Here is a 27913-nt window from a genome sequence, read left to right on the forward strand (position 1 = left end):
CTTGAGATATAACTTGACTTTGGAGATGTGTCAAATTTCAAAGCTAAACCACGATATCATTCCCTACAAAGTTTTGTATGCGCATTTGTCAGAATTTGAAAATATAGTTTTAAGAAATGGATACCGATTGGCTATAGACAAGAAATTTTTGGAACTGTATTATTCGATTAATGTGTTATCCTGCTCAATAACTGAGTCGTATATTTATTTGCAACTAAAGATACCCATTGTAGAACATCAATCTTCTTTTGAACTGTATGAAGTTAAACCGATACCTTTTGCAGTGTTCAATCAGACCTGTAGCATTGACGTACAACCTTTGGTTTCCGTAGTGGAGAATGGAAAATACCTGATACCAGTAGCTGGATCTGACCTTTTGTTCTGCAGATATTCTTCTGTCAAATTGTGTAAGATCCCGTCTCATGTTATTTCAAATTCAAGGTTAGCCAATTGTTTGCATTCTGCTTGGATGGGACAAACAGTTCGAGAAGTTATCGCGAGCTGTGAGCATACTTGCGTTCAGTCAAAATTAGCGCATATTATGGACGTTGGTTCCCATGAATTTGTCATTACGCATCCGCCACCAACGTTAACAGTCCAATCAAAAGACAATACGTCTTCGATTAGTGTTCCTGAATCGTCGATGCTATACGGTGCTATCAAGATTAAGATACCATGCAATACGAAACTGATCGTGGATAGAAATTTGTAAGATCAGAATTTCCATGTTTTGAGAACGAATTTATAGAACCTTATTTCTTCATCTTTTTCCCGCTCAACTCGCCTCAAGCGATCTATTACAACTAAATAAAAAAATTCAACCAAATTTATTTTTTAATACATCTTTTCTTAACGAAGTATGGACATCGAGTGTAAGACACGTAAATATATCTGCCTTCACTATTATCGATCAAACGCCTACGCCAGTGCCCATCTATAAACACGAATATTTCATTCCAGGAGTTATGTTATGTTGGAATATTGTTCTTACTCTTTTGGTGGTATATTTGTTACGAGAACAAGGAATTTTGAGTTGTCTATTGTTTTGCAAGAAGTGTAATACACAGCCCGACATTTCGATGACAGAGATTGGTCACGTTGTTGACATTTTTCAATTGCTTTGTACGATTGTGGTTTTTTTTCTACTGTGCAAAATGATAAAATTGTTGAAGGAAGTGGCACGGAAATCAGTCAACGCTCGAGACAGTGAAAATTTGGAATTAGGAGATGTTTTGGTCACAGAAAGGTCCGCCTCTTTGGACAAGAAGAGTGACACTTCGTCATCAGCATCTGATCTATCACTTCCTCCACCTCCCGAAGAAATTAGAGTACACGAGATTATACACGGAACAGAAGTTTATCCACCCATTGTGCCACCAATTGAAGTTTCCAACGCTAACATACAGGATTCGTATGAGAATAACTACATCGTTTATTGTTTGAAACTTAGTTGTCGAGTCGTTGTCTTTCACTGACTACCAGATTACCGTCGGAATTTTTTGACACTGAAGGCAAAAATTTTGTGATAAGGTGTCGTTGCAACCCACTCTCTCTATTTTTTTGTTGAATTTTTTTCCGAGCAACCCCCCTTCCCCTTATCATTTATTTTGACCATAATAAGTACCAGATCGAGTGCTGTGCGACCTTAACTAACACAGCCCCCTTTTCACCCCCCCCCCGGAGGAAATGCCTTGGGGTTATGGTCGACATAAATTCCTTTCTACTCTCCTCCCCAAATTAGAGTTTTGTCATTCTATTATAAATAGTTGCTTGATTCAAGAGTTTGGGCACTACGTTTATCGATTTACTTATGTGTGTTCATATCTGCTTGAGTTTTTCTTTTCCTTTTCTACTCCCTTCCCTCTTCCGAAATCCTACCTACATTAGTTTACCGGTTCTTGTATTTACCCTTGCACTTTCATGGTCGCCGCCATTTTTAAACCCATAATACCTTGCGTTTACAGGCATCTACGCTCTGTCGCCATCTTAGATATTTTTCTTTTCGTTTTTTCCCACCATTAATTTTTCATGTTTTTCTCTCTATTTACCCACCACACTTCTGCTACATAATTTGAAAACTCTTCCTCGTTATATTTCAATCAGCCTGTACCAAATGAACCCTAATTTTAAATCTTAACATTTCAAATTACCACCTCCTCATGGTCCTACTCACATCCATAACCTCCTTATTTTTAACAATTACCACCTTCACCCCTCACTGTACGCAGCTTGTTTGAAGCCAAGAAGATTCCACAGCTTTAAGAAAAGAAGAAGAGGACACTAATTCTTCTCCATACTGCAATTTGAATGGACCCGAACCAAGAACTTCTCAACATGAAAACACTTAGCGTCAGACCCGCCCACCAGTTTTAGTTGTTATCTTCAGTTTTACTCACCTGATTTATCAGCCAAGACGTCCCCTATTCGCCCGTTGGACACCATGTTTTTCTTCATCCAAGAAAAATATACATAGTCACGTTCAACATAAAGTTTTTTTTTCCCACACTCCGCCCTGTATGATTGAGATTGTTAAGATGAAGACTCCTTCAAGATGGCTGCGGCCACCTTGCCAGTAATAATTCTCTTACAAGGCCACGTACATTCTCAGAATTGCTTTATCTCCATAACACTGACCTAGTGAAGACGTTCAATTCTGCTGACCAAAGTGTTTTTCAAGTTCACTCAACAACTACACGTGCTTTTCCATGTTTTTGTTTACATCGAGTCTTATTCGTTACATTGGAAACAGAATGTTATTTAGTGCTTTGTGCATTTATATGCAGTGTTTGGTAAATGATTTTTTTTGATCATCTTCGATTTCTTTTGTGAGATTTATTTTTTTAAAAAAGAAACAAATCAGATACTGAAAAACAAATTCATTCTTTTCCTTTTTTTTTTTTTGTCATAGTGTATTACATGTATTTTATTTATCGTATAGTGTCGTTAGTCAAAGTAATATATACAGACAATTATCAAAATAGTGGTTACGACGATGCGTGTTTTTTTAAAACTGCATCTAAGTTTAGCGGTGGGAGTGTGAAGAGACTAGTATTTATTATTTATTGACTTTCGTTGATCTCCCACAAAATCATTTATTGTTTGTATAAGAAACATGATATTCTTTAAGATTTATCATCGGTGTTCTGAGACTTTTTTTTTCTTCCTAATTACATAAAACTATTTCTTATGTATCAAAAAATGCTAGTCATTCGGAAGTCTTAGTTAATGAAATTCATTTATATCTGAGAATTTAGTCAATGTTTTTCTTCCGTGATTTTGTGTTTTCGTAGCTAAATCGTGGAAGTGTTTATGTTGTATAATGTATTATGTCAATATGTATTTTATGTAATAAAGCTGAGAGAGCTCCTTTCCCAACTATCTATCCATCTCTGACGTCATGAGTACCTGTTGAGACGAAAACATCTCATCTACACGTGCCTGGAGTCAGCAGGATTACCAGCAGATCTTTGTCATTAAATACTCTCTCCAACCCGGAAACAGGGAGTCACACGGAGCCTTTGGAGTCGGTTATCGATGTTAGTCTCCAGAGTCTGTCGAGAGTCAGTCTTCGGAGTCATCTTAGGACTCAGTCGCGGAGATGTCAAAAGACTGTCAACGGAATCGGTCCGGTAGTCATTTGGATACACCGAGAGTAAATTAGAAAACGAGCCAAACAATCTGTAATTCGGTTGTCGACGTACAGAACGACGGACGAACATCAGGAGGATAGCAGGAAGCCCAGCAGAGAAGATGAAGCTACAGGTACTGTGACGTCAGATTTCATCCCTTCTTTTCCTCACCTCTCGCCTGTACACTCTCTCTCTCCAAATAAGCTGAAATCCTTATTTTTATTTCTCTTGAAATCAGACGGGTGTCGTCCGCTCCCAGGACCCTTCTACCCTTGAGAAACATTCCAACAATCTCACTTTCACGACACAGCTTTCTTTGAAAATACTTTTCAAATTAAGCACCCGTAAAATTTTTAAGCACCGTCATTAATTTTTATTTCAGATTGAATTTAGGATTTTTAGTAAAAAGGCATTCTATATGCGTAGGGGAACCGTATTTATCCAAAAACGGTTTGAAATTTTGGCGAAATTTCTGCACCCTCAGCCAGTGGGAAGATATTTTGGCGTTATAATATATTTTATTAAATGTCTTTAAATTTTAAAATTCTTTTTAGACTCCCTTCCCTTTTTCGAAATTCCTAAATGTGTTATAATACGTAGGGAAATTGCATTTATCCAAAAGCAATTTTGAGCTAGTAGCGCAGTTCCGTATTCCTAGCTAGTGGGAAGATATTTTGGCCTTATAATATATTTTATTAAGTGTTTTAATTTTTTAAATCCCTTTTTAGAATTCCTTCCCACTTTCCAAATTCTTAATTACGTTACTGCATATGATTCACAATTAATGTTTTTCTTTTTAGAATCATTTTTTTTTTTAAATGTATCGAGATTCTCAGGATGAGAAATTTTTTAGTTGTTAATTATATATACTTTTGTATATTTGTAATTGAAATCTGTATGTAATCTCATGCGTAGAATATGAAACTTCAATATCGTTTTTTCTTCCTTTATGGTAACCCGTAACTAAGCATGTGTATTCTTAGGTTAGATTTTTTCCGTATATTTTATTGTCTGGTAGTATTCCAGTGAATATTTTAATGTTTATGATTCGTAATTGTATGATGTGTATTGGTATGGTAATACGTTGTAATGTTTTTTATAATAATTTTGAGAAAGTTATATTTTAGTCACAGTATGTCCCAAAATTATTTGAAATTAGCTAAATTGTTATCGTTATGAAGGATTTTTACAAATCAACATGGCCAAAGGTTTCTTAATACGAATCTTTAGGTTTCAGCCATAACAAATCGTATGGAGGATTTTCTTCCAGAAATCAACATGGCCAAAGATTTTGAATACAAATCTTTAGGTTTCAGCCATACCACCAATGACGGATGATTTTCTTCAAAAATCGACATGGCTCGTTTTTTATGAGGTTTCATCCGTCTCTTGAGATATCGTTATAGATCTCGAAAAATAAACTTATTTTCTTTCTTTCCAACAGCATGAAGCCATAACTTTTATAAAAATTATTTTCGGGCAATTATTTCATATGCTCGATGACTGAATTTTGATGTGTTAATAAGACCATTTTGAATATTTTGTAGCCAAGATGCCTAAGAAAGTTTAATTGTCGTGAAATGACATAACTGTTTTGTAGGGAATTTAATTCTGATGTTTCAGGCCGACCAGAAAGTTGTAATGTCGTTGACTATATTTTCATGTTTGTATCCCATGTTTTTCTTTTAATAGGTCTCATGTATTTTGTCTTGCAAAGACATATTTTACGATGCTATGAGAGCATCTGTATTTTGTGTGTTTACACATCTTTTGTAGGTGGAAGACGTACGTTATGTTCCAGGGAACATACACGTATTTTACTGAATATGAAAGTGTTTATATTTCAGTTATGTATAGAAACATTTTGTAAGTGCCTATGGTTGTAGGCCTTTTCACATTTCTAGTTTTGCTTCGTAGGAAACGATTGCATATTTTGTGTGTAAGTACGTGTAATATTACACATTTTTCCCACCTATGGTTTTGGTCAGTTCATGGCGTAATGACCGTTTATTTTCAGGAATGTTTCAACTAGTGAGTCAACTTCCTTGATTCAGACCTTCGAAAAACTTGGATCAACACTGTATAGTTTTCAACGCTTTATTAATAAGTTCTTTTGCAGATAGTAGTCGCCTATTTTGGTAACCCTACAATATTTACGTTTTTGGAAGTGAATAACAACTATTACTCTAGGCCTAACCTAATAACTTTGTTTCAGAATGAAATCATTTGTTGTATTGAGCATTATTGAATTAAAGTCTCGATTTTCTCATGGCGAGCAGATGTCATTTTGATCTTATGGCGTACCAAATTTTCTTCATATATGTCAACGAAATCACAAACTTTTTCTTGATATGCAGAATCATGCTTGATTCTTGGAATTACTATGAACGTCAATTACGGCACAAGTTTTTTTTATTTTATTTTTGAAAAACGATTTTTCGTTCTTTTCCGCTAAACAACACAAGGCACTATTAAAAATAGGGGCATACAGGTGAAAACCTTATTTTGTTTGCATATTGTCAGTTTATAATGTGCTTACATTTTCATTCATTTTAATTTTTCAATGATTTTCATATTTTTCAAATATATTCTAGTAATATCGAAACTTTGACAATAATTTTAATATTTTGATGCGTTTAACATGTTTGCTACTTACATATTCATTTATATTTTAATGTTTTAAATACAGATATCAGTATATTTTAAAAGACATTTACTAATTTTTATTGAGACGCTTGCTAATCCTTGAAGTCATTATTTTAATGAATAGCTATTGAGTGTGTAGATTTATTTCATATTACACAAAATAAAGTGATCGAAACGGAACACTTAAAACATTTTTCGAAAAATATTTATTAGTGTTTTAAAAAAAGAAAAATAATTTAAATAGCTCTATAAACGCTTTTTGCGCGCTATCAGTGAAACAAAAGGTTATCATACAGGTGTTTTAACCATACCTCGTTTCTCACACCAGTGTTAAAAAAAACTCCCCTTCTCCCCTCATCAACTCATCGATGGAGAACCATGGAGGATATTTAACACAGGAAGACAGCATGGTTTCAACATGTGAAGAAATGGAAGATAAGGAAACCCAACTGCACCAATCGTCCAAGAGGATCTTATTACTTCATGGAACATTTGCATTGGATATTGCTCACACAGGAACTTCAGTATATTTCCTTGCAGTGAACAACAAGTTATTTAACTATTTTAAATAGCCCTTTTCAGGTGAAAAACCATTCAACGTTTATGCACGTAAGTCTCACACCATATCACAGTGTTGCCAACTAACTGATTTTATAGTTTTGGTGAAAAACCTAATTTTACTCAAATCTCGTTAAACGGCCAGGAGTTCTCAACATGTTTACGTGTGTACTTAACAGGTCGTTCCGCTTGTCGAACGTCAAATCTATAACCGCCACCAGGTTGTAGAAGTATTTTTTGTGGACGCTCTGTATATTTCGTAAAGACAGTGATTATTCTTTCGATTTATACTTTATTCTGCGACGCAAATAAGTTCTTTCTTCGGTGGGAATTGCTTCTCTCCCACGCAACTGGACAAAGAAGTCTCATTGTTTTTTCATATATATATTTAAAACATTGCTTTTTGGTGAGAACATTTCAGTGAGTGACGAACCTTTTCAGTGTTTCTCCCTGACTTATTATATGCACAGTATATATTCTGCAGTTATTTGGAACTGAATTAAGTGCTTTCTTTAATCATTTATGGAAATACTAGCTGACCAGATGTTCGAGCGACCAGAGTGACGCCAGTCATATTGCTTTTCCAGTACCTTATCTGTTCTTTCTCACGCCCGAGTTATCGCAAAGTCTCGTGCTTCGTGGCCAGATAAAATTAACATAAATTCTTTTCCGTATTCTGTTTGCATGTGCATACAGGTGATTTAACTGAGTGGATTTCAGAATGAATTGCCAACATTGTTCAATGAACCATTGCAGCTCATATCTCGAACCTCTGCGCTTGAAGAGTTTGACTCCAGGTTTGGAAGCCACCACGCACGTCGCGTCGGGAATCAAGTATGATTTTGTGTTAAGGTGCACAAGCAATTAGCCAGTGAAGGACGTTTTCTTACGGCTAGCCCAAATCAATAAGTCCCAGGTTCATAAACCTTGTGCGCCAAAAAAGTTTTAAACTCGCCCTCCAACATCAGCTTTCCACTTCGGAAATTATTTCGCTGAAGACTCACGTCGACTCTTCAGGACTGTTGGAGTAGCAACCAGATTACTACGTGAGATTACCCCGGCTACCCTTTCCCCAGTGCTAATCACCCAAGTGCGTCGATGGTGTGAGGAAAGCATTTATAGTGAAATCTCAGTCAAATCTCCTATATATAAATCAAAGTGATAAAAAGAGCTACAGTGCATTAAAAAGGCAAAGTGTGATTTTAGTAATGAAGATTATTATACATAGTCTGTGTTAAGTGTTGTGTTCATTTCTTTTCGTTATTTTTTCTCTTAATAGTATTCTAATAAATAAGTATAGTGTTATTTTATCCAGTGTGTTTTCGTTGTGTGTGTGAATGATATTTGTGTGCGTTATGGTCTGGATGACCGTCTGATCGTCCGTGAGGTTTTCGAGACGAGACATCCGAACCTCTCGGCGCCTAATGCTCATCTCATCATTGAGACCGACGAGCACTTTGGAAACAAATTTGCAATCCCTTCTTGGAGAGGTTCTTTCACGTCTTACCCAGGTAAGGCCAGGTCTCAGGAAAACCCTCGTTGGCAAAATCACGAACAGCGACACGATACACTGATCAGTTACAAATAAATGGCAACCCAATCAGCGACCCGATACCTGGATGGTTACAACTCTATAATTACTCTATTATAATTACCCTATTATAAAAATGAACATAAGAGATGTGCATTACTTTTCTTGAATGCAGAATTACACTTTTACATGTGAACATAAAAAAGTATGAAAATAATTATATAATTGCTTAATTTTCACAATCTTTAACGTGCATATTCAAATATGTACTTAGACAGGGTGGAAAAGAAAAGTTAGTAAGTCTTGGTCACAACCACCACATGCACAAAGATGAGTGCAAGGTAAATCGGCTTTCACACATTTGCACAACCTCGAGCACGAGATTTTACACTTGCACCTAATTAGTTCACGAGATTCTACAACAGCAGGAGGTTGTGTGATCCATTTTGGTTGTCATGTTGAAAATTCCGAGTCTCGAGTCCAGCCAAACATATGCAAATCAAGAAGACGAGGAGCTGTTTGAAGTGCCTGTCCCCATATATGACTAGCCTGGTATGCTACTCTGAGGACATGCTGTTTAAAGGCGTCAAGCGTTGGTGGAATATTGGCCAAATCCCTGTTTTTCCGTGCAAACAACACAAGTCTGTCTCTGTTTATATTAGTTTCTTCGCTACAACGATCATATAGTAATATAACAAATCTATATATATAAAAGAGAACGTACAAAATCCTTTGTCCGCTCATCACGCTAATACGGCTGAACCAATTTCTTTCATTTTTGGGGGGTTATTAGGATTTGGACCCTAGATGGTTTTTATCATATCACTTTAATTTTTAATTACCAGTGTCTTGAGATAATTGACCATTCAAGTGTCCATAACGTACAAATCCTTTGTTATTAGTTCATCATAGGTAAAAATAAACGTATTTATATGCAACCCGCATGACCGTGTCACTCGGCGGGTTAACATAAATGACAGGCGATATACAGCGGAAAATAGCTTGAATCTTCTGTTTAAAATTTTTTAATTGATTTGCTTATTTTTACAGACACTTTTACAATATGCCAGCACCGGGATGACCGCAGCGAAGCGGGGCGGGTTAACATAAATGACAGGCGATATAATGTTAAGATTTACTGCAATCTTCTATGGTTTTTATCATATCACTTGAAAGCGAAAAAGTAAAAATTATCTAAGTAACAAAGTTTATTGCGTTCCGGGGTGACCGCAGCGAAGCGGGGTGAACGCTGCTAGTCTTTCGATAAAAGGCATAACAGCATCAACTTCTTGTACCGAAGGTGTGCTAGCAAGAACACTGAGTGCATGGGTCACTTCTGGGTAGCTATTCCACGTTGCCCAGCAAGATACTTTACCCCTTCCTGAGAATTTCGAAATAGTATCACAGCCCGTTAGGGCATGGAAAGCTGGTAGGGCTTTGCATTTTTCTCTTCCCAATGCTTCAGCAATTTCTGTTATGTTGAGGGTGCGACAGGTTTTGGATGTGCCAAAAGCAACCCATAAATGACAATCCAGAACATTAGAATAATGTAGTGCTAAAACCACTACATCTGTATCCACACTTCTAATGAGGATTCTTTTTCTTCCTTGTGCAACGCCATGAGCTGCATGCATCAACATTCGGATATCAACTTCTTCATGTGTGCAGGGGTGTAACTCATCCAACGAGTATCTTGAACTATCTAAGTAGGAGCAAAGAACATCTTCCTCTAAATAACTACAACATCTCCTTCCATCTTCATATGATCCGGATGCTATTTGGGTAGCCAACAAGTGGAAAAGCTCTTGCTTGTTTACATTTTCTTTTAGGAAATCATACCAGTTAGTTGGTGTTCTCCTTGACAGTTCAACCCGATGACGAATTCCTTTTCCTCTTTTAGCTCGAATGCAGAACTTCAGCCTGTCTGACTTGTAGACGTTAAATACGATGTCTATTTTGCTTAAACCAGGTTTCTGAAACTGTTTTGCAATGTACTTGATAATCTTTTGGGAATAATCATGGAAGAAATCATTTTTCTCTGGCGTAATCATGTGCACAACAGCTGGACCATCAAGGTTCATCATGTCAACATCAGGATCATCACACGCACTAACGACACTATCATCTTTTGTTGGAAAGAAGGTCTCTAAACATTTCATCAACTCAGATTTCCCCATACAGTTTAACGATCCATCATCTGAAAGCGACGGAGGATAGAAGTGGTTTTCATGGCAGAAAAAAATCATCAATGTCGCCCTGCCGAATCTGACAAAGCAATATACAATTTTAAGAATACACTTCGATCCCGTTTCAAAGTTTTCATTGTTGTGGAGGTATTGGATTTATTTGATTTCTTATGCTTGCAGTTGAAGAGTTATAATTTGTTTCGGGTCATAGGGACATCAACTGGTTTTTCACAGTTGATCAGTCTTTCCGTGAAAAACTTCTCACTCGATTCTTTTCCATTCTTTTTTATTGACCTTAAGGAATTACCAACTTCCTTCTCCATAATCTCCCTTGTGTTGAGAACCAACAAATCGTCACTGGTATGTGTAAATGGGTTTCCCATTTCTTTGATTGCAGTGATCAAGTTACAAACTCTATCTAAAAACTTGGTTTGTTTCCGTGTCCTGTTATCATGATGAGACCATTCGTCACATTCAGGGTGTTTTATTTGGGTTTTGAACTCCTCAACAATGCGTGCAACTTCCGGCCCACAAACCATCCACCGAAGCTGAGTATCCGTCAGTCAAGCCTATTGCTCCTCCAGTAGCTTTGACTATCGCATTGCTCTGCTTGTGAGCTTCATCAAGAGGTATACTAGAAATCTGGCGACCAGTTTTATTGGCAGTAAATTTTCCTTTTTGAAATTCTTGATATACTTCAGGAAGCTTTCTCTCCAATAGTATCATGTCTCGAAGATGAACAGCAAGATATCTTGCATAGTTGTGGTGGTCTAGAGCACGGAAAAGCCACTGGAGTTTAAATAATGTTTCAAAATATCCTTCATGTATTGCTTTATCCCATGCAAAAATCCAGTTCTGTTTGGAGAATGAGGTTCCAAAAATTGAACTGAGGATGTCTTTCCTGCTGAGATAAACACCATTCTTCTCCAGAGATAATTGCAGTCTCATCTTTTCCTTCACAAAATTCGTTGTATGCTTCCCTCCGAAGCTTGTACATGCGCATGCTGTTACATAATGTGTCTATAAGGTCTTCTTTATGTGGACAACATTCAAAAATGAGTTCGGTTTTCCTGAGGATGCAATTTTAGCTTCCTCCATTGCGGAAGTCCACCCACTGCTGTCTAACAAATTTCCTATGCACTTTAGTAGTGCTAATTTGATGTTCAATCCACCAAGAACAATAACCAAATGATCCTCTTCGTGGTTATTAGGCCAAGTCCATTGTATTTCCTTCATAATTTTGAACAATGGTTGATCACACGTAATTACTGGCGTTTGTTCAGGCTTTTCTAATTACATCCATGGAATGTCGTAACATAACAACTGACTTAGAATCGTCTTGAAACAGGGGAAGGAGTGCAGTTCTAGTAGATGATATTGGGTTTCCAGTTTCCTTCTGACTGTGAAACGCAGACCAGCTTGCATTGGTGTTTGTTTCTTCATTTGTTCCCTTTTTGTCAACAAGCTCTGAAACATGCGTGCACCAGGAATATTCATTTTCAACATTTTCATCTGCTAGTTGTTTTGATGAACGATCAAAAGTTTTGATTTTCGGGAGAGAACTTATTAGTTTAGTGATCGCAATGGGAGGGACAGCTAAATAGCTTGTTGGCAGTTTCATGACTTTCTTGCTGGACTTGATCGTGAAGTTGATTGTTTAATTTAAACCAGTGTTAGTCGTTTCATGTTGCTGAAAAATGGAAATCCCAGTACCATGAAATGAACCTTCTGAGCTTGTTGCACTGGGATTATGGTCTATATTGTTAACTGCTGAAGTAAAGACACCAATCTTCAAATTTGGAGGGACTACAGCTCCGCAATGTTGCAAAAATGGGTAATGGTGGAGTTACCTAAATCAGCTGACAAACTTAGCACTCGATCACATGACACTGATATTCCCAAGTTAAACAAAACATCAATTAAATCCTTCGAACGAATTTTTGAGTGGATATAATTACCTAAAATAATGGAACTGGTGTCTCTCGAGCCCGAGAATGTCTGCTTCCTATAGATGTACGACGCCAGTCTTTGCAAGTGTGGTAACTAATCAACTGTGCTAGAGTAAGACTTGACTGTGATGCGTTGGCTGCCTATTCACTTTGAATTCTGGGTTCGTGCATGACCATGGACAGGAAACTCACCAAGGTAGGAGGAACTGACCTCTCTTGACATCCTTCTGAAAATGACCCATCAAATGGCGGCTGTTTATGATTGAGAATATCTCTGTTCAATGTTCTCGAGCTAGGATAACCGCTTCTGACTCACTGTCTAGAATACATGTTTGCCTCAGAGAACGCCCCACTTCACTGTTGATAACTATAATAGAATCTCTACCTTCTGGGTACGCCTCAAGTTCAGAAAAGTTAGCTAATATTTGTTCTTTTAGTCTAGTTGAATGCACATTAGATGATTCTCCCCCGAGCTGCTTAATTCTCGTGCAATAGATCCTCTTTAATTCGCTGAGTTTAAAAACTGGCGCCTCTTCTTCATTTTCAAGTCAGAATTCAATAAAAGACATAAGCTCCGCAAAAGAACTTTTGAGTATTAATTTCTGTGAATCGTCTTTCTGTGTCGGACCATGTAGTTTTGTATTCCTATTGTATAAGCTTGTGAGACACTTCGCGTGATACACAGCGACGATCATGTCGCCCTCACTCAATTTTGCTATGAGAGATTCATCTTGCAAATTCGAAGCACACTGCCGCACTCGGTTATCAACTTTAAAGGTCGTAACAAGTGACAGGGGTATGTCTTGGAGCAGTGGATCTTTGTTATCACAGAAAGAACACGTCTTTTCAGATTTTACCTTTTCCTCGTGTATAACGACTGTTCGTTCTGTTCAATTTCTGGTTGTTCCTAACTATTGCTTTCTAAATAATACATCATCTTCCTTTTCTTCGCCCAACGTTGAGTAGCTCGATCAACTTTTTTATTCTAATGTAAATTCCACTTCCGGTGGAACTTTTCCTTGTTATTTAAAAGAAAAAATGAAATATTTAAGTTTTACGTCCCACGGTTATGCCGGTTAGGCTAAAGGAGACGGTGATGATTAGAGATGAGTGAAATGGTGGAATGAAGAAAGTGGGAGGAAACGGGAGAACCCCGAGAAAACCCACGAGCACGGTGTTTGTCCACCACAAAGTCACAAGGCGCGAGCTGAGTGTTATTTAAAAGAATTGTTCTAATACCGCTTCCGTCATTCAGTCGTTCAAATGAACCTATCTCCTCAGGAAGACCCTAAACCGCTTGTACCAAGAGATTCTTCTCAATAGTCCCATATACAGAAGCTGCATTCCGGGATTCCCAGTCCGACGGACAAGTGAGCTTTGTCAACTTTGGTTCTTTGACAAAAAGTACAGTTTTTCCAATCTGTACTAGTAGTTTTGGGGAGTGGAGGGCTACCACCTTCAACTACGTAAGTTGAATGTTCTTTTCATTTTCTTTTTATTTTTCGGACTTTCGTTTGATCTACGAAATATTTTGATCCTGGGCGAAGACCTCCAGAGTAGATTTCACCGGTTCAGAAGTACATAATATTCACTTCTGTTGCTAATATCTCTAGACCTGAAAGATATAAAAAGGAAAGAGAAAAGTTATGACCTGCAAGTTAAGTTTTGTACAACTATAACAAACTTAAACAAAAGAGACTTGTTTACATGATTTCAAAAAGAAACTGCTGTAGGATATATAGAAATTGACACACTCAACCAAGAACTTGAGTGCTGATTCTAACTACAGTTTGGAGAATTAAACAAAATTGTGCATTTTATATCTAAAAGAATGAAACTGAGTAGTGGTAACTTTGAAATTCTAAGAGTTCGTTACAACTGAGCACCTTATATTTCCTTAACATGCTTATTTTGAGTAAAGATTTATGAGGAAACGGTAGTTCAAATTATAGCTTAACATATATCAATGGAAAGATCATGAAATTATCATTTTCTTTTATTCAGAGATCAAAAGTGATTTGTGCACCATATAGAAGGAAGAAATCAACTTTCATCGAAAAATCTATACATTTTTAAAAATTGTGCTGAAACCTTAAAGTTTAGAGAAATTTTTGTTATAATAAAAAAGTTTTGCCTTTAAAAGATCTTTAAAATAAAAAAAGAAAATTAAAATCGAACTATCCATTCAAAAGTTAGACTAAAAACCATTTTGGCCGCCATTTTCCAATATGGCGGGCCAAAGAGCAATCCGCTGATGCCTACAACGCTCAAAATTATTAATTCTATATAAATAACACGTACAGCAAGTTTTATGCTTTTACATATAAAATGCACAATTTTGACTTAATCCTACGGACTAAATGATCAGGGGCTGCAAGTATTGAGTTGAGTTGATGTTGAGTTTAATGTCCCTTTCAGGAACGAGGCTATATGAGACGGGACCTACTGATTCGGGAGGAATCCAAACCACATGAACTTCTGCCGGGAATCGAACCTGGGTCTCCCACGCCAAAGGCACATACCCTAACTAGGGGTGTTCGATAAGGCTGAAGACCTATCGAACTTCGGGAGTGAAAATTTATCGAGTTGTCATCGGTTACTCGAAACCATTCGAGTATTTGAAATTATCGAAGTTTCGGGTATTATCGAAATTTCGAGTATTATCGAAGTTGCGGGTATTATCGAAATTTCGAGTATTATCGAAGTTTCGGGTATTATCGACATTTCGAGTATTATCGAAGTTTCCTGTATTATCAACATTTCGAGTATTATCGAAGTTTCGGGTATTATCAAAAGTAGTGATGAACAGTTCGGTTCCTTCACCTCTCCAATGATTTCTTCTTGCAGCCAAACTAGTCAAACAACTTTTTTCATCTGATAAGTTATTGCAAAGTTGTATTTGTCGAAATCATATGTAAAATTATTTTTCTGCCTGCCCCGTTATTGGCGCAATCGGCAAAGTGTCTATTAGTAGACTAATGTTGTCTTGGATTCCAATTCCATTCGGGTGATGCATGTTTTCTCTTCCTCTTTCTCTCTTCTGACAGACTGCTTAAACCTTGTACAGATCTGTGGGGAAAAAACTTTTCCTTCACTACATTGCTAAGGAGAGAAGTTTTAAAATGAACACTCTGCATATATGTAATACATATTATATACAACTATGATAACGTCGAATACATCGTTTCTTTCGAACACTCCGATAATCCCAAACTTTTCTAAATATTCAAGCGACTCGACAAATGCGATCATATTGATATATTTCTGTATTTGCTGCTTTTAAACAATTCGAGATTCTCGAACAGTTCAAGTGTCTCGAAGTTGTCTAATGTTTCTTACATTTCGAGTGCCTCGAACACTTCGGGAGTCTCGAACATTTCGGGAGTCTCGATCATTTCGAGAGTCTCGAACATTTCGAGTCTCAAACATTTCGGGAGTCTCGAAAGTTTGATAATTCGATAAAATTAAAATCCTTTATCGATGAAACTGTTTTGAAATTTTATCGAATTGTTATCGATTACTCGATTATCGGAACAGCCCTAACCCTAACTGCTTAGCCACGAAGGAGCTCGGCTGCAAGTATTATATTAAGATATTCATATCTAAGAAACTCGTAAGTTTAGACATGAAATTTTGTATTTAGGCTTTTTGTTTAAAGGAATCTCAGAATTTCATCGGATTAGAGGAATTAAATTTGGTATTTAGATTTCTCAACTTTTCTTGGTATTTGACCTAGAGAAGTGAAATACCTCATCGCATTTTCTTCCCTTCTATGTCAAAAATCGAAAAACGCTGATTCAGTTGTTTTAAAAAGTTTAAATGGACGTTAAATTATTCTAAGTGAAAAGTTGAAGTTTCGTGTTTCCAAACGTAAGGGTTTTCGAAATATGAAAGAGTGAGAATGGTGTCGAGGACGAGTCGAACTTCGCCCGGAAGTCCAATCTTTAGTCGCTTGACCCGGATTTATTGTTTAACGTCGAACGATTAGCCACTAGACTAGCAGGGAGAGGTAAGTGACGGTGTAAATGTGGTATTCATTAAACCGTATTCTCCCCGTGCGAAAGGCGGGGACTTTGCTAGTGATTAAAGTTGGTTTTAAAGTTTGTGAACATCATCACCACCTACTAGTTGAATTAATATAAGATAGAATATATTATTATTATTATTATTATTATTATTATTATTATTATTTTGTTGTTGTGGCAATAAATGTTCTATTTTCTTTAATATGAACAAATTATACACTGTATATTAGAGCTCGAGTATAGTAGAGAATGTAAATAATCTTCTTACAAGCTTTTACTTTGTTTATTATTATTATTATTATTATTATTATTATTATTATTATTATTATTATTATTATTATTATTATTATTATTATTATTATTATTATAGACCTAACGATGGAAAGTGTTGCTCGAACATAGTCAATCGAAGTGAGTGTGAATACTGTGAGTCACATGTGAAGTCACAACACAAGAAGATTGCAAAGTCGGCGAAGACAAGGCCAAACAGATCAGCTCTATTAAAGAAAGTTCTTGGAAGATCTGAGGTAAAATACCGAATAATGTTTAAGAGTGAGAAAAGTTACTACTTGTGTGTCGTAGCAATTTGAGTTTAGAAAATAGTGGTTTATTTTCTATTCATTTTAGTATTTATTTTAGTCTTCACACTAAACAAAAGTCCGAATTGTACCATTATCAACGAAAATTTTGTCCTGCCAATGATATTTACTTCCTTGTATACATTATTTTCCTAGTTCTCGGACTGAATTGAAGAGATCTGAGAAAGAATGACCATTATGATTTAGTCCTTTGTTCTGTGAACATTTTAAAATTTACACTCTCTTATCGTTAAGATTAAAAAGCGGTGAGGTGGCTTGCCTTTTTTCAGTAAGATACAATAGTTTCGGCAATATACGTAATTTTGTCTTAACAACTAGTATGAACAGGTTTAAGACAATTGCACCTCATCTTGATTATTTAGTCGAGATAATGTATTACTGATCCAACTCAGTGCCTTCTGATTTTCTCAAACTCTCGTGGGTGACTTTAGTGGAAAGAAGAGATTTTCGTAACCTTACCCTCTTGTACAAGGTACTTACTACGTCAAAATCATCGTATGTAGATAGATTCTTATACTTATCGGATGTTCACAATAGGAGTACTAGATCACGAGATAATTTCTTCCTTTCCATACCCAGTCATAATTCGGAGTCATACTCCAAAATCTTCACAGTAAGTACTACACGCTTTGGGAACAGTTTACCTCAATCCTAATCCTATCCTAACTATATATAAAACTACATGAACTGACGTAAATTAAAGGGGTACTTCCGATTGATGTGGAAAGTTGACATTTTTCATGATTGTAGCTTTCCGGGACTAATCCACAGGAAAATTGTCGAAAGTGAATATTTTTAATTTTTAGGAGGTCTAAAGGGAGGGTAAAGATATTCCCCATGTTAGTTAAATGAACCTTTTTTTGACTTATAATCTCATGTTTTAGGCACTTATAATTGGAATAAAAATTTGAAATTCGGTATGCTTGTACATTTTCGTTATCATTACTTAAGTAAATCACCAATAATAAAAGTTTCTATCTTTAGAATAGTTTTATGGGCAATTGAAAAATCTTCCCCACGTTATTAATATGAAACCCATTTTACACCCCCAAATTATTGGGCTCTTCCTGTAGGACTACAATGATTAAATTTGGCATGTCTATAGCTTTTAGGGACAAACCCACAGAAAAATTACCAAAAGTTAATAATTTAATTTTTGGGGGGTCTAAAGGAGGGATGAAGAAATTCTCAATCTTACTTAAATGGACCTTTTTTGACTTATAATCTCATGTTTTAGGTACTTTGAATTGGAATAAAAACTTCAAATTCGGTATGGTTGCACATTATCGTTAGCGTTGCCCAAGTAAATCATCATAAATAAAAATACCTAACTTTAGAGTGGTCTTATGGGGAACTGAAAAATCTTTCCCATGTTATTTATTATGGGACATCTTCTACAGCCCAAAATGTTTAGTGTCTTCCCGCAGGATTAGAATGATGAAATGTGGCATGATTGTGGCCTTCCGAGACTAACCGACAGGAAAATTGCCAAAAGTGAATATGTTTAGTTTCTAAGGTATTTAAAGAGGGATGAAGAAATTTTCATGTTATTTAAATGGGTCTCTTCTTGGGATACAAAATCTTATCATTTAGATAGTTCAAATACGAAAAGAAAATTAAGTGGGTTTAAGAAGTGCGAGGCCGCAGAATAGGCAAACGCGGGGCTAGCCAAAGGCTAGTCTATATTATAAAATTGAAAGTGGCTATGTTTGTGACTCTTAATCTCTTAAACCGCGCGACCGATCTCAATGAATTTTTTGACGTATATGCGGTTCTGGCTTGGGAATCTTTTTAGCTATTCACTTTGACGGTAGAACTTAGGGTGGGATAGGAGGGGGAGATAGAAAAATAAATAAAACTTAATAACTCTTGAACTACCAGACCATCTCGATCAAATTTTCAAAATAGATGAGGTTCAGGACTGGGATGGATTTTATCATTTCACTTTGACGGCACAACGCAAGGGAGGGGGAGGAGGGATATATATATATATATATATATATATATATATATATATATATATATATATATATATATATATATATGTAAATCAGTCTATGTATTAAATGCTAGGTTTATATGTTTATCTCCAATCATTTCGACAATGAGGTATCGAAAACCACAAATGCTAGAAACGTGCCGTTTTCGCTGATCGATTCCAAATTTTGTGTAGATTGTCCAGTTCTAATTGAATATTAAAAAAAATGTCCATTATTTCTTTAATACACCTTTTAGGGGTACACTGAAAGTGTTTAAATTTTAAAAAAGTAAAGCTTCATATCCTACGGGTTATACATTCCAACACAACACAATTGTATACAAGAGTAGTATATCTCTCAGGCGTTTGTTTCATGCCCAAGTGATAATGAAAAACAAAGGATAACCATGACTCCAATCTAAGATGAGTCTTTATTGTTTGGAGTGTCTTGTCCAATAAACATTTATCACTGACATTATAATTAATTGTGTGTGTGTAATATATTTGCTTATTACATACTGGATGCAAGAAAAAAAAAAACTGATTATACCTGAATTAGAAACTTCAACCGGAAGTAGGCTCAAATCTTGCAAACGGAGCGGGATATTGAAAAAAAAAAATAATCGAAAACATCTCCCCTTTGTGTACCCCTTGCCGATTTTTATCAAGACGTCTTTCACTTGTGTCTGTAAAGGGACATGTGCAGATGTTGTGAAGAATGATAAGGAGATTCATGTTCATATGTGAATGATGCGCTGTGTAGAGAGCGCAGGTTCAGCTAGTATAAATAAAAATAAAAGTGACTAGGCTTATGACTTAATAACTCTTGAACCACCCGACCAATCTCAATCAAATTTTGAGCATACCTAGGTAGATGATGATCGGGCCTGGGATAACTTTATCATTTTACTTTGATGGTGCAACTTAGCGAAGGGGTTGTAGGGATATATATATATATATATATATATATATATATATATATATATATATATATATATATAATATGAAAAACTAAAAATGAATGTGACTGTCTTTGTGACTTCATTACTTTTGAACCACGCCACCTATCTCGATCAAATTTTCCACATAGTTGAAGTTTGATCCTGGGATGGTTCTTATCATATCACTTTGACGTAGAACTCAGGGTAGGGGGAGATATATGAAAATAAATAAAACAACTCTTGAACCCCCCAACCGATCTCGGTCAAATTTTCAACATAGATGAGGTTCGAGCCTGTGATGATTTTGGTTATTTTACTTTGACACTGCAACTTAGGGGAGGAGGGATATATATATATGTAAAAAAAAATAATAATAATAAAAATGGAAGTAACTGTTTTTCTGACTTCATCACTCTTCAACCACCCTATCGATCTCGATGAAATTTCCGTCATAGATGAGATTCAGACCTGAGATTGTTTTGTCATATCACTTTGACGGTGCAACTTAGGGGGGGGGGAGGAGGGGGAGGCACATTTAAATTTATAAATGATCGAAAATGACCGATATTAGTGTCGAATCTATAGTTTTCGTAGTCACTGAGATGCACAGTGACACTTCTGAAGCTGATTAAATCCAAATTCAGCATCGCAACTTGCGGGAGGGGAGAGGGAAGTACATAAAACTGATCTAAAAAGACCCATATTAGTATCGAACCCATAGTTTTCGGGGTCACTGAGATGAACAGTGATCTTTCCAATGCCGTTTAAATTGATGTTACTAAAAACGAAAACAACATATTTCACGGGTACCAAATACATGAGATAAGGAGTTATACATTTAAATTTTCATTTTAATCCAGCGAAGCGGGTAATCGACACTAGTTAATACATAATGTTTTAGCAGTTGTCAAATTTAAAAGATCTGTGTATTTCCCTCTCTTAAGCAAGGATAAAGATATCAGTGGCCCATGAGGTATCTTCATCTAACCAGATTATTGATTACCTATGAACGGACACTGTATCTAGTTAGTAAGGCCTTGTTAATATCTACAGTAGAATCCCGATTATCCGAGCTAATGTGGACCGGATCTACCTCGGATAAGCAAAAACTCTGTTAATACGGATGGACACATAGATAGTTTTGTGTAGTATTTAGTATTGTTTTTTAATTTATTTTTCCCTTTATTACATTATTTATTATTGCTGTATTTATTATTTTCTTAGACATACAGTACAGTACTTATACATACATACATAAAGAATTAGTAAGGGCCGCGGTGACTCAGTGGTAGAGCGTTCACCTCTGGTGCTTGGGGTCCCGGGTTCGATCCCAGCCCCCGCCAAGTGAACTTTGTGGTGGACAAACACTGTGTACGTGGGTTTTCTCGGGGTTCTCCCGTTTCCTCCCACTTTCTTCATTCCACCATTTCATTCATCACTCATCATCACCGTCTCCTTTAGCCTAACCGTGGGACGTAAAACTCAAAGATTTCATTTCATTTTTTTTACATAAAGAATTAGCTATAATACAGTAAATAAAATGCAGACTGATATTGACAGGTACATAATAAAACATAATATAAATAAGGTACTGTTTAGCATACACACTTTTTTTTTTTTTTTTAAGTGATTTGTTGTCTTCTGCTTCATTAAGCTGGCTCGTTTTCGGCCGCTGTACTGCGCAGATATCACAACATTTTAACGTCAGCTGGTGCCATGTCGTCTTGCTGTTCGATGTAGAGCCGAGCCGTCAAACTGAAACTCAAGACGGGCAACAATCAAAGCTCGCTCGCTTAACTCTTAAGTGCTCGCGCGGGGTGTTCACAGTCTCTCGAACAGGGAACTTTTGTATTGCTATCCACAAGCCCTGATGAAAAAAAAAAAAAAGTGTCTCGAAACGAGTTTAAAAAATCTAATTGCAGCAAATACTTTTAAAAACATGTCTAGAGTTATGCTACATTGTCTTAATTATTTTAAAAAAATATATATTTTTTATTGTGAAAAACTAATATTAATTTGGGGGTTTGTTGGACCACCGCGCGAGTATTGGTGTCACAAAAAAGGGCGGGTTAAGTGTGGCAACGTCCGGCGGGGTCGTTATCTTTTACTTTTGCTTTTTTGCTGAAACAAATGCCTGCAGACTGCTTATCATTGTAATCGCACTAGTTTTTAAATTTTTCTTTTTTGTTTGGATTAAGCTCGGATAACACGAAACCTCGATTAATCGGGACTCCACTGTATATATATATAATATTTATTTATTTATTTATTTGCAGTATCGCTGTATACAATATTTAGTTTATGTTTCTCTGTTATTTTTATTATGGATTGTATTCTTCCTACATAGACGACTTTTCTTTGTTTAGTTTTTGTTGCTTCTCTTGTATTTTTATTATTCCATTTTACGTTTGGTACTTTTAACAATTTTCTTTACTTAAGTAGCATATTCATATTATATTTTTAAAATTCTTTCCTTTTGTAATTAATTTTTTTGTGTATTTATGTTGTTTTTTTTTTTAAAAAAAATAAGTGATTAAGTACTCGGACAAGGCTGCAAAGCCTTAACTTTGCCATGTAAAAGAACTCATATATATATATATATATATATATATATATATATATATATATATATATATATATATATATATATATATATATATATATATATATATATATATATATATATATATTGCATCTTCTTCCCTTAAAACCGGGGTCTTGGAAAATGCTGTGTCGCGTTTCCGCTTATTTGTAATTAGAAATTCAGATTTTTATCTTCCTAGCTTTAACATACTATCATGCCATCAACCGAATTTTGAGATACGCTCCGACTTAATGATTGGTCCAAAGTAGGCAAACGATAAACCTTGATAGCAGTGAACACGGAATCCTTTGGCGCGATGTCGGAAGTGTTACGAATCGTTAGCAGCACGGTTTCTCGTACTCGGGAAAACGCATGGTACGATGTTTTCTTTCACGCTTATAAGTGAAGAAATCATGAAATATACCGTAACGAAATACATATCATCACACGTTATTCCGAACACAAAGAAACATGGAGCTGCCGGTTCTTAACACTTCCGATTTCCCTCCGAAGCATTGGATGTCCATTGTTGTCAAGGTTTACCTCCTGCCTCGTTTGGACCCTTCTTGAAATCAGGGTATATCTGAAAACTCTATTGAAAACATATCTGAGAATTACACACTGTAGGGAACACCCTCTATACCTCTTGACAATTCATGAAATATTCACTTTTGGATTATGCATGCGTGGCTTCCTTTACGCTGATAAGAACCACCATCCACAGTCTGTCGAATTCGAAATAGGGCCTATTGAAATTTGGCTTTTTCGCGATTTTGGACAACCCTAGCTCTGAAACTAAGCACTTTTCGCCATAGGTCCATATGAACTTTTTCTCTTATTCTGATGTAAGGAATCACCTCTTACAGTTTGTTGGTATAGTTCATTAACACCCTGTATAACGATTCACATATTCAACTTAAGTGAATCCTCACATTGGTTACTTTCTCAATAGAACAAAGGAAATTTGGATATTATAAAAATCCTCCAACTTATACTCCTTAGAAGTGGAATTTGCGGAAACGCTGATACACGTATTCCCTTACTTTTATTCGAGAGTTTACCTGGTGAATTTTACATCTCCAACTTAACCAAATCCCCAGATTCGGTACCTTGCGAATAAATAAAGAAAACTTCAATAATAAATAAATTCTCTCTCTTTCTCCCTTAGGAGAGGAATTTTCGAGAATGTTGACACACGTGTATACTTATTTTCATTCAAGAGTTTATATACCGAATTTTACATCTCCAAATTACATGAATCCTCACATTCGACATTTTGTAAATAAGTAAAACGAAATTTCAGTACGATTGAAATTGCCCTCTTTTTCTCCTTAGATTTTTTTTCATAGAAATTTTCAGAAACGCTGAAATGTGTGTTTCCGTATTTTTAATTAAGAGTCTATACACCAAATTTCAGATCTCCAACATAATAGAATCCTCACATTTTCACTTTCTGATTACACAATGGGAAATTTGAGTATTTTATAAATGTCCCCCTTAACCCCTTTAGTGTGGAATTTTCGAAAACCTTGAAACACGTGCTTCCTAATTTTTTTAAATGAAGAATTAATATGCCGAGTTTCATCTCTCTAATGTCACGGATTCGTGTGATTATTCTTGGTGGAAATATTAAATTCCCCTTTAGCTGGATCATATTTCTAGAAATATTTCCTGATTCCTTAAATTCGTGACGAAAGATGTATTCTGTCAAAATTTCACGTTTCTACATATAGCAATATGGCCTGGGAGTTCCCGTTCCGCCTAATCTTTGGAGACAGGGAATTTTATGCTGGAAGGATTTTTAAGGGAAATGTATCACCAAAATGCTTAACTCCTAGCGTGTGTTTATGCACATCGGAAGTCATGTAGGTGCATATAATGGCTGTAGTAACGAGAGCGGGGACAAAACCCAAGCGATAAAAAATCCAAGAAAAATTCTGACAAGGCGGATAAAATCCTATGGACAGCATTATATGAGTATATATTTGATTTACCAGTGCTCGCCCTATATGATTATTTTTTTCCCTTCAATTGTCACATTTTCTTTCTTTTGAAATACGGAAAACCCAATAAAACTTATTCCTAAAAATGTTATAATAAAAGGGTAGATTGGCTTTAATTACTTTCACACACACACACATGAAAAGTTCTGGGTACTCTTATTTATTAAACATTTAATACATTTGAAATACGTTCAGCATGTTATTTGTTAAACCATTGATTTTAATTGTAAAAACTAACTGTGACTTTATTTGATTATTTTTAAATGTTCATCTTCATGACGTAGCATATAGGAGCCTTATTTTTAGCGTTGTATAAATATTTATTTATTTTAATTCTGAAATATTGATCGATTTTTTTTTCTTTTAGCAAATATCAAAATGTCAAATATAGTCTATACTTACTACAGACGTGTTCAAATTATTAGACTCAAATTCAATTTCTGAATATTTTAAAGTTCTTACAATATTACATCAGAAAACGCCTTTCAACTTAGTCCAAATTACTGTTCTGAAACTCTGTTCTAATTTCTTTTGGTCATGGCACATGCTTTTCAATATCAATTAAACAAATGCATACGTGACATTTAAATATAAATACTATACAGTGTGTGTATCTAAATTGGAAACAAAAATGAAGTGGAATACTTACAAGAAAATGATCTCTTACACAAAGATTAGTATTTCGTATGAAATCAGTTATTCTTTATTAAGTATTTTATCCTTTGTGGCATGCTATGTACGAGTTTAGCTCATTTTGACTTCAATTCAGCATCATGATACCGCAAATTGTTGATCTCCTCGATCAGTTAATGTTTGTTTGTAATATGCTTCTTCTTAGCTCTTCCTTCATGAAGCTCCAGGGGTTTTCAATCGGGTTCATATCAGGACTATTGCCCGGCCACGGAAGAACACTAATTTCGTTGTTCTCGAAGAATTTTGTCACGGTTTTGTCCCGGTGGCATGGAGCTTCATCATGCATAAAGATGAAGTGTGCGTCATCAAACCAGATTGCAGTCTGGGGAAGCAGTTCTTCTTGAAAAACGTAGGTGTTGGTCGTGCTTCATTGTTCCCTCTAATATAGGGGAACTTGCCCCAGTATCGGACACATAAGCATTTTTTTTCTATTTGCTTAAGAACCAATCAACAAATCTATAGAAGAAAACACACTGACAATAATCACAGCATAACATTTTTATTATAAGATTTCAACATTAAATTTTTCGGTTTTCTAAAATGCTCAAAATGGCGTTGGTCAAAAAAAGTATTCCCAGTACCGGACAGATTACTATAAATATCAAAACGAGGAGTGGTTGTAAATATGCAAGCAAATGATATGTTGCAGTTATGAAATACAATTTATTGCTATGTTAATAGTATTACATAATCCAGTTCTTACAATATTAGCTGACAAGATGAGCTATACCCTCTATTAGTGCTTTCGGTTTAACAGTATAAAAATTAAGTAGAAAATTAAAAAAGCAAAATAAAATAGTACTTCACCGCAACAATGTTTCTCTCCCTACTAAATTGTACACAAAAGTGATTACTGTTACAACCGTTGGTACAAGCAACATATTTATAAACTTCTACAATAACAATAAAACTAAGACTATAGTAACAATAATGTGTAGGAAAATAAAACCAAAAGATTTTTCAAATTAGGTGCTTCATCTCAGTAAACTTACTGCTTACAATTTTCATAAATAAAGTAATCAATATTTTCACTGTCGTTACATCCAACATGTGACCATCCTCGGCAACTTCAGCACTGTACTCAAACCTCATCGAAACCTCCACAAATAAGACACTCCGTGAGAGTATTTCCCTCTGCTTTGTCCAGAAGCTCTCCGAACACTACAGTTTCCCGCTAACACACTATCCACAGCTTTCTTCATACTTTCTTCATCCCGTTTCCCTTTCTTGTATGTAGCCATCCTTGTACCAAGCTCCTAGAAATCAAGTCCACCCTAAATATCTTTTCAACTAAGACTAATTGGGTAATATCTTCTGTTCGGTACTGGGAACATTTGGAGTGTCCGGTGTTGGGACCACACGACCTATTAGAAAAAATATTACCAACTAAAGACCATGGAAATTTTAGTTAATGCTTCCACACTGTATGCTTCTTTAATTATTAAAAAATATTATGAAAGATAAATTTAGTTCATTTACCTGAGGAAGGTGCAAATCTTCTGTAAAAGTTATATGTGTAATGCAAGATAGCAGCGAGGATCAATTTTCAGCGATTTACAGGAGACTGGCGCGCACAACCGACAAGTGGCGGCGCCAAACACTTACCCCTGTTGATAAATGCTAAAGACGCATGTAGAACAGCTACTGCTCTCTAACGCCGGAATGCTAAAACTAGTACTGTCCAGCACAGGGAAGAGTCCGGTACTAGGGCAAGCTCCCCTATATAGTTTCCCAGGCCCGAAGACAAACATCACACCCCAGACCATGACTGAAGTAGGATACTTCACTGTTTGTTGGAGGCATTTCAACTTGAATTCCTCCAGAGGTCGACGTCTCACATATTTTGAACATTCATCAGATACGAAGACACATGATTGATCACTGAAACCCCTATTCTCTTATTCTAGGCCTCGTGCCCATTCGAGGCAATTCTTTGCAATGATTGGAGTAATTTTTGCTTTCTTTCTTGGCCTGAGTGCTTTTATTCCCTCAACACAAAGAATCCTTCGAACATTTTCAGGCGAAATGTCTACACCATACTCACCCATTTTTATGCTTAAGTCTGTAGAAGTTGCGTTTCTGTTTCCCACAGCCAATCTTTTTAGTTTTTTGATACCTCTTATCTATAGCTTTGGATCTCGCCCACACTTCCAAAGCCTATTTTGCTGATACATTTGCTTCTTGCTCATCGCAACGGAGATTTTACTCACAGATTTTTGCCCTACCCCAACTCTAATAGCAATTTGTCGTTGTGTATATCTTCCTTCCTCCAAAAGTGTTTTGACAACTTCCACTTTACGGGAAGAAAGTTCTTCGGCTTTTCAAATTATGCCGCGATTACAAGATTTCATAGAATAAAAGATTAATACACAAAACACGTCAAGATCACTTTGAACTGGTCCATTCGAACTGTGGAGCGCTTTGAATGACGTAGCTGCTTACGACTGCAAGCACAATACTTCAGATAGTAACTTGTTAGAAACCACAATAGCTGTCTACAACTGAAATACCACTTTCAGAACTCTCTCCCCTCTACTAATGCCATCTGCTGTTCAACGGTGATATCACCACTTCAAGTGTACAGTAAACAA

At 35.9% G+C, this 27913-nt stretch overlaps 1 protein-coding gene across 1 annotated transcript in view; it reads left to right on the plus strand.

Annotated features, from left to right (window-relative positions):
• Positions 1 to 27913, plus strand: part of LOC145687949 (uncharacterized) — a 137956-nt gene that overhangs the window by 88711 nt on the left and 21332 nt on the right. Inside the window, exon 13 of the mRNA XM_081761542.1 lies at positions 16895 to 17051. Within this exon, the coding sequence (XP_081617668.1) occupies positions 16895 to 17051 (157 nt within the window). The remainder of the gene's footprint in view (positions 1 to 16894; positions 17052 to 27913) is intronic.

This window comes from Thermobia domestica, chromosome 6 (genome assembly GCF_964235325.1).
Source record: "Thermobia domestica chromosome 6, izTheDome1.hap1.1, whole genome shotgun sequence".
In the NCBI taxonomy this organism is placed as follows: Eukaryota; Metazoa; Arthropoda; class Insecta; order Zygentoma; family Lepismatidae; genus Thermobia; species Thermobia domestica.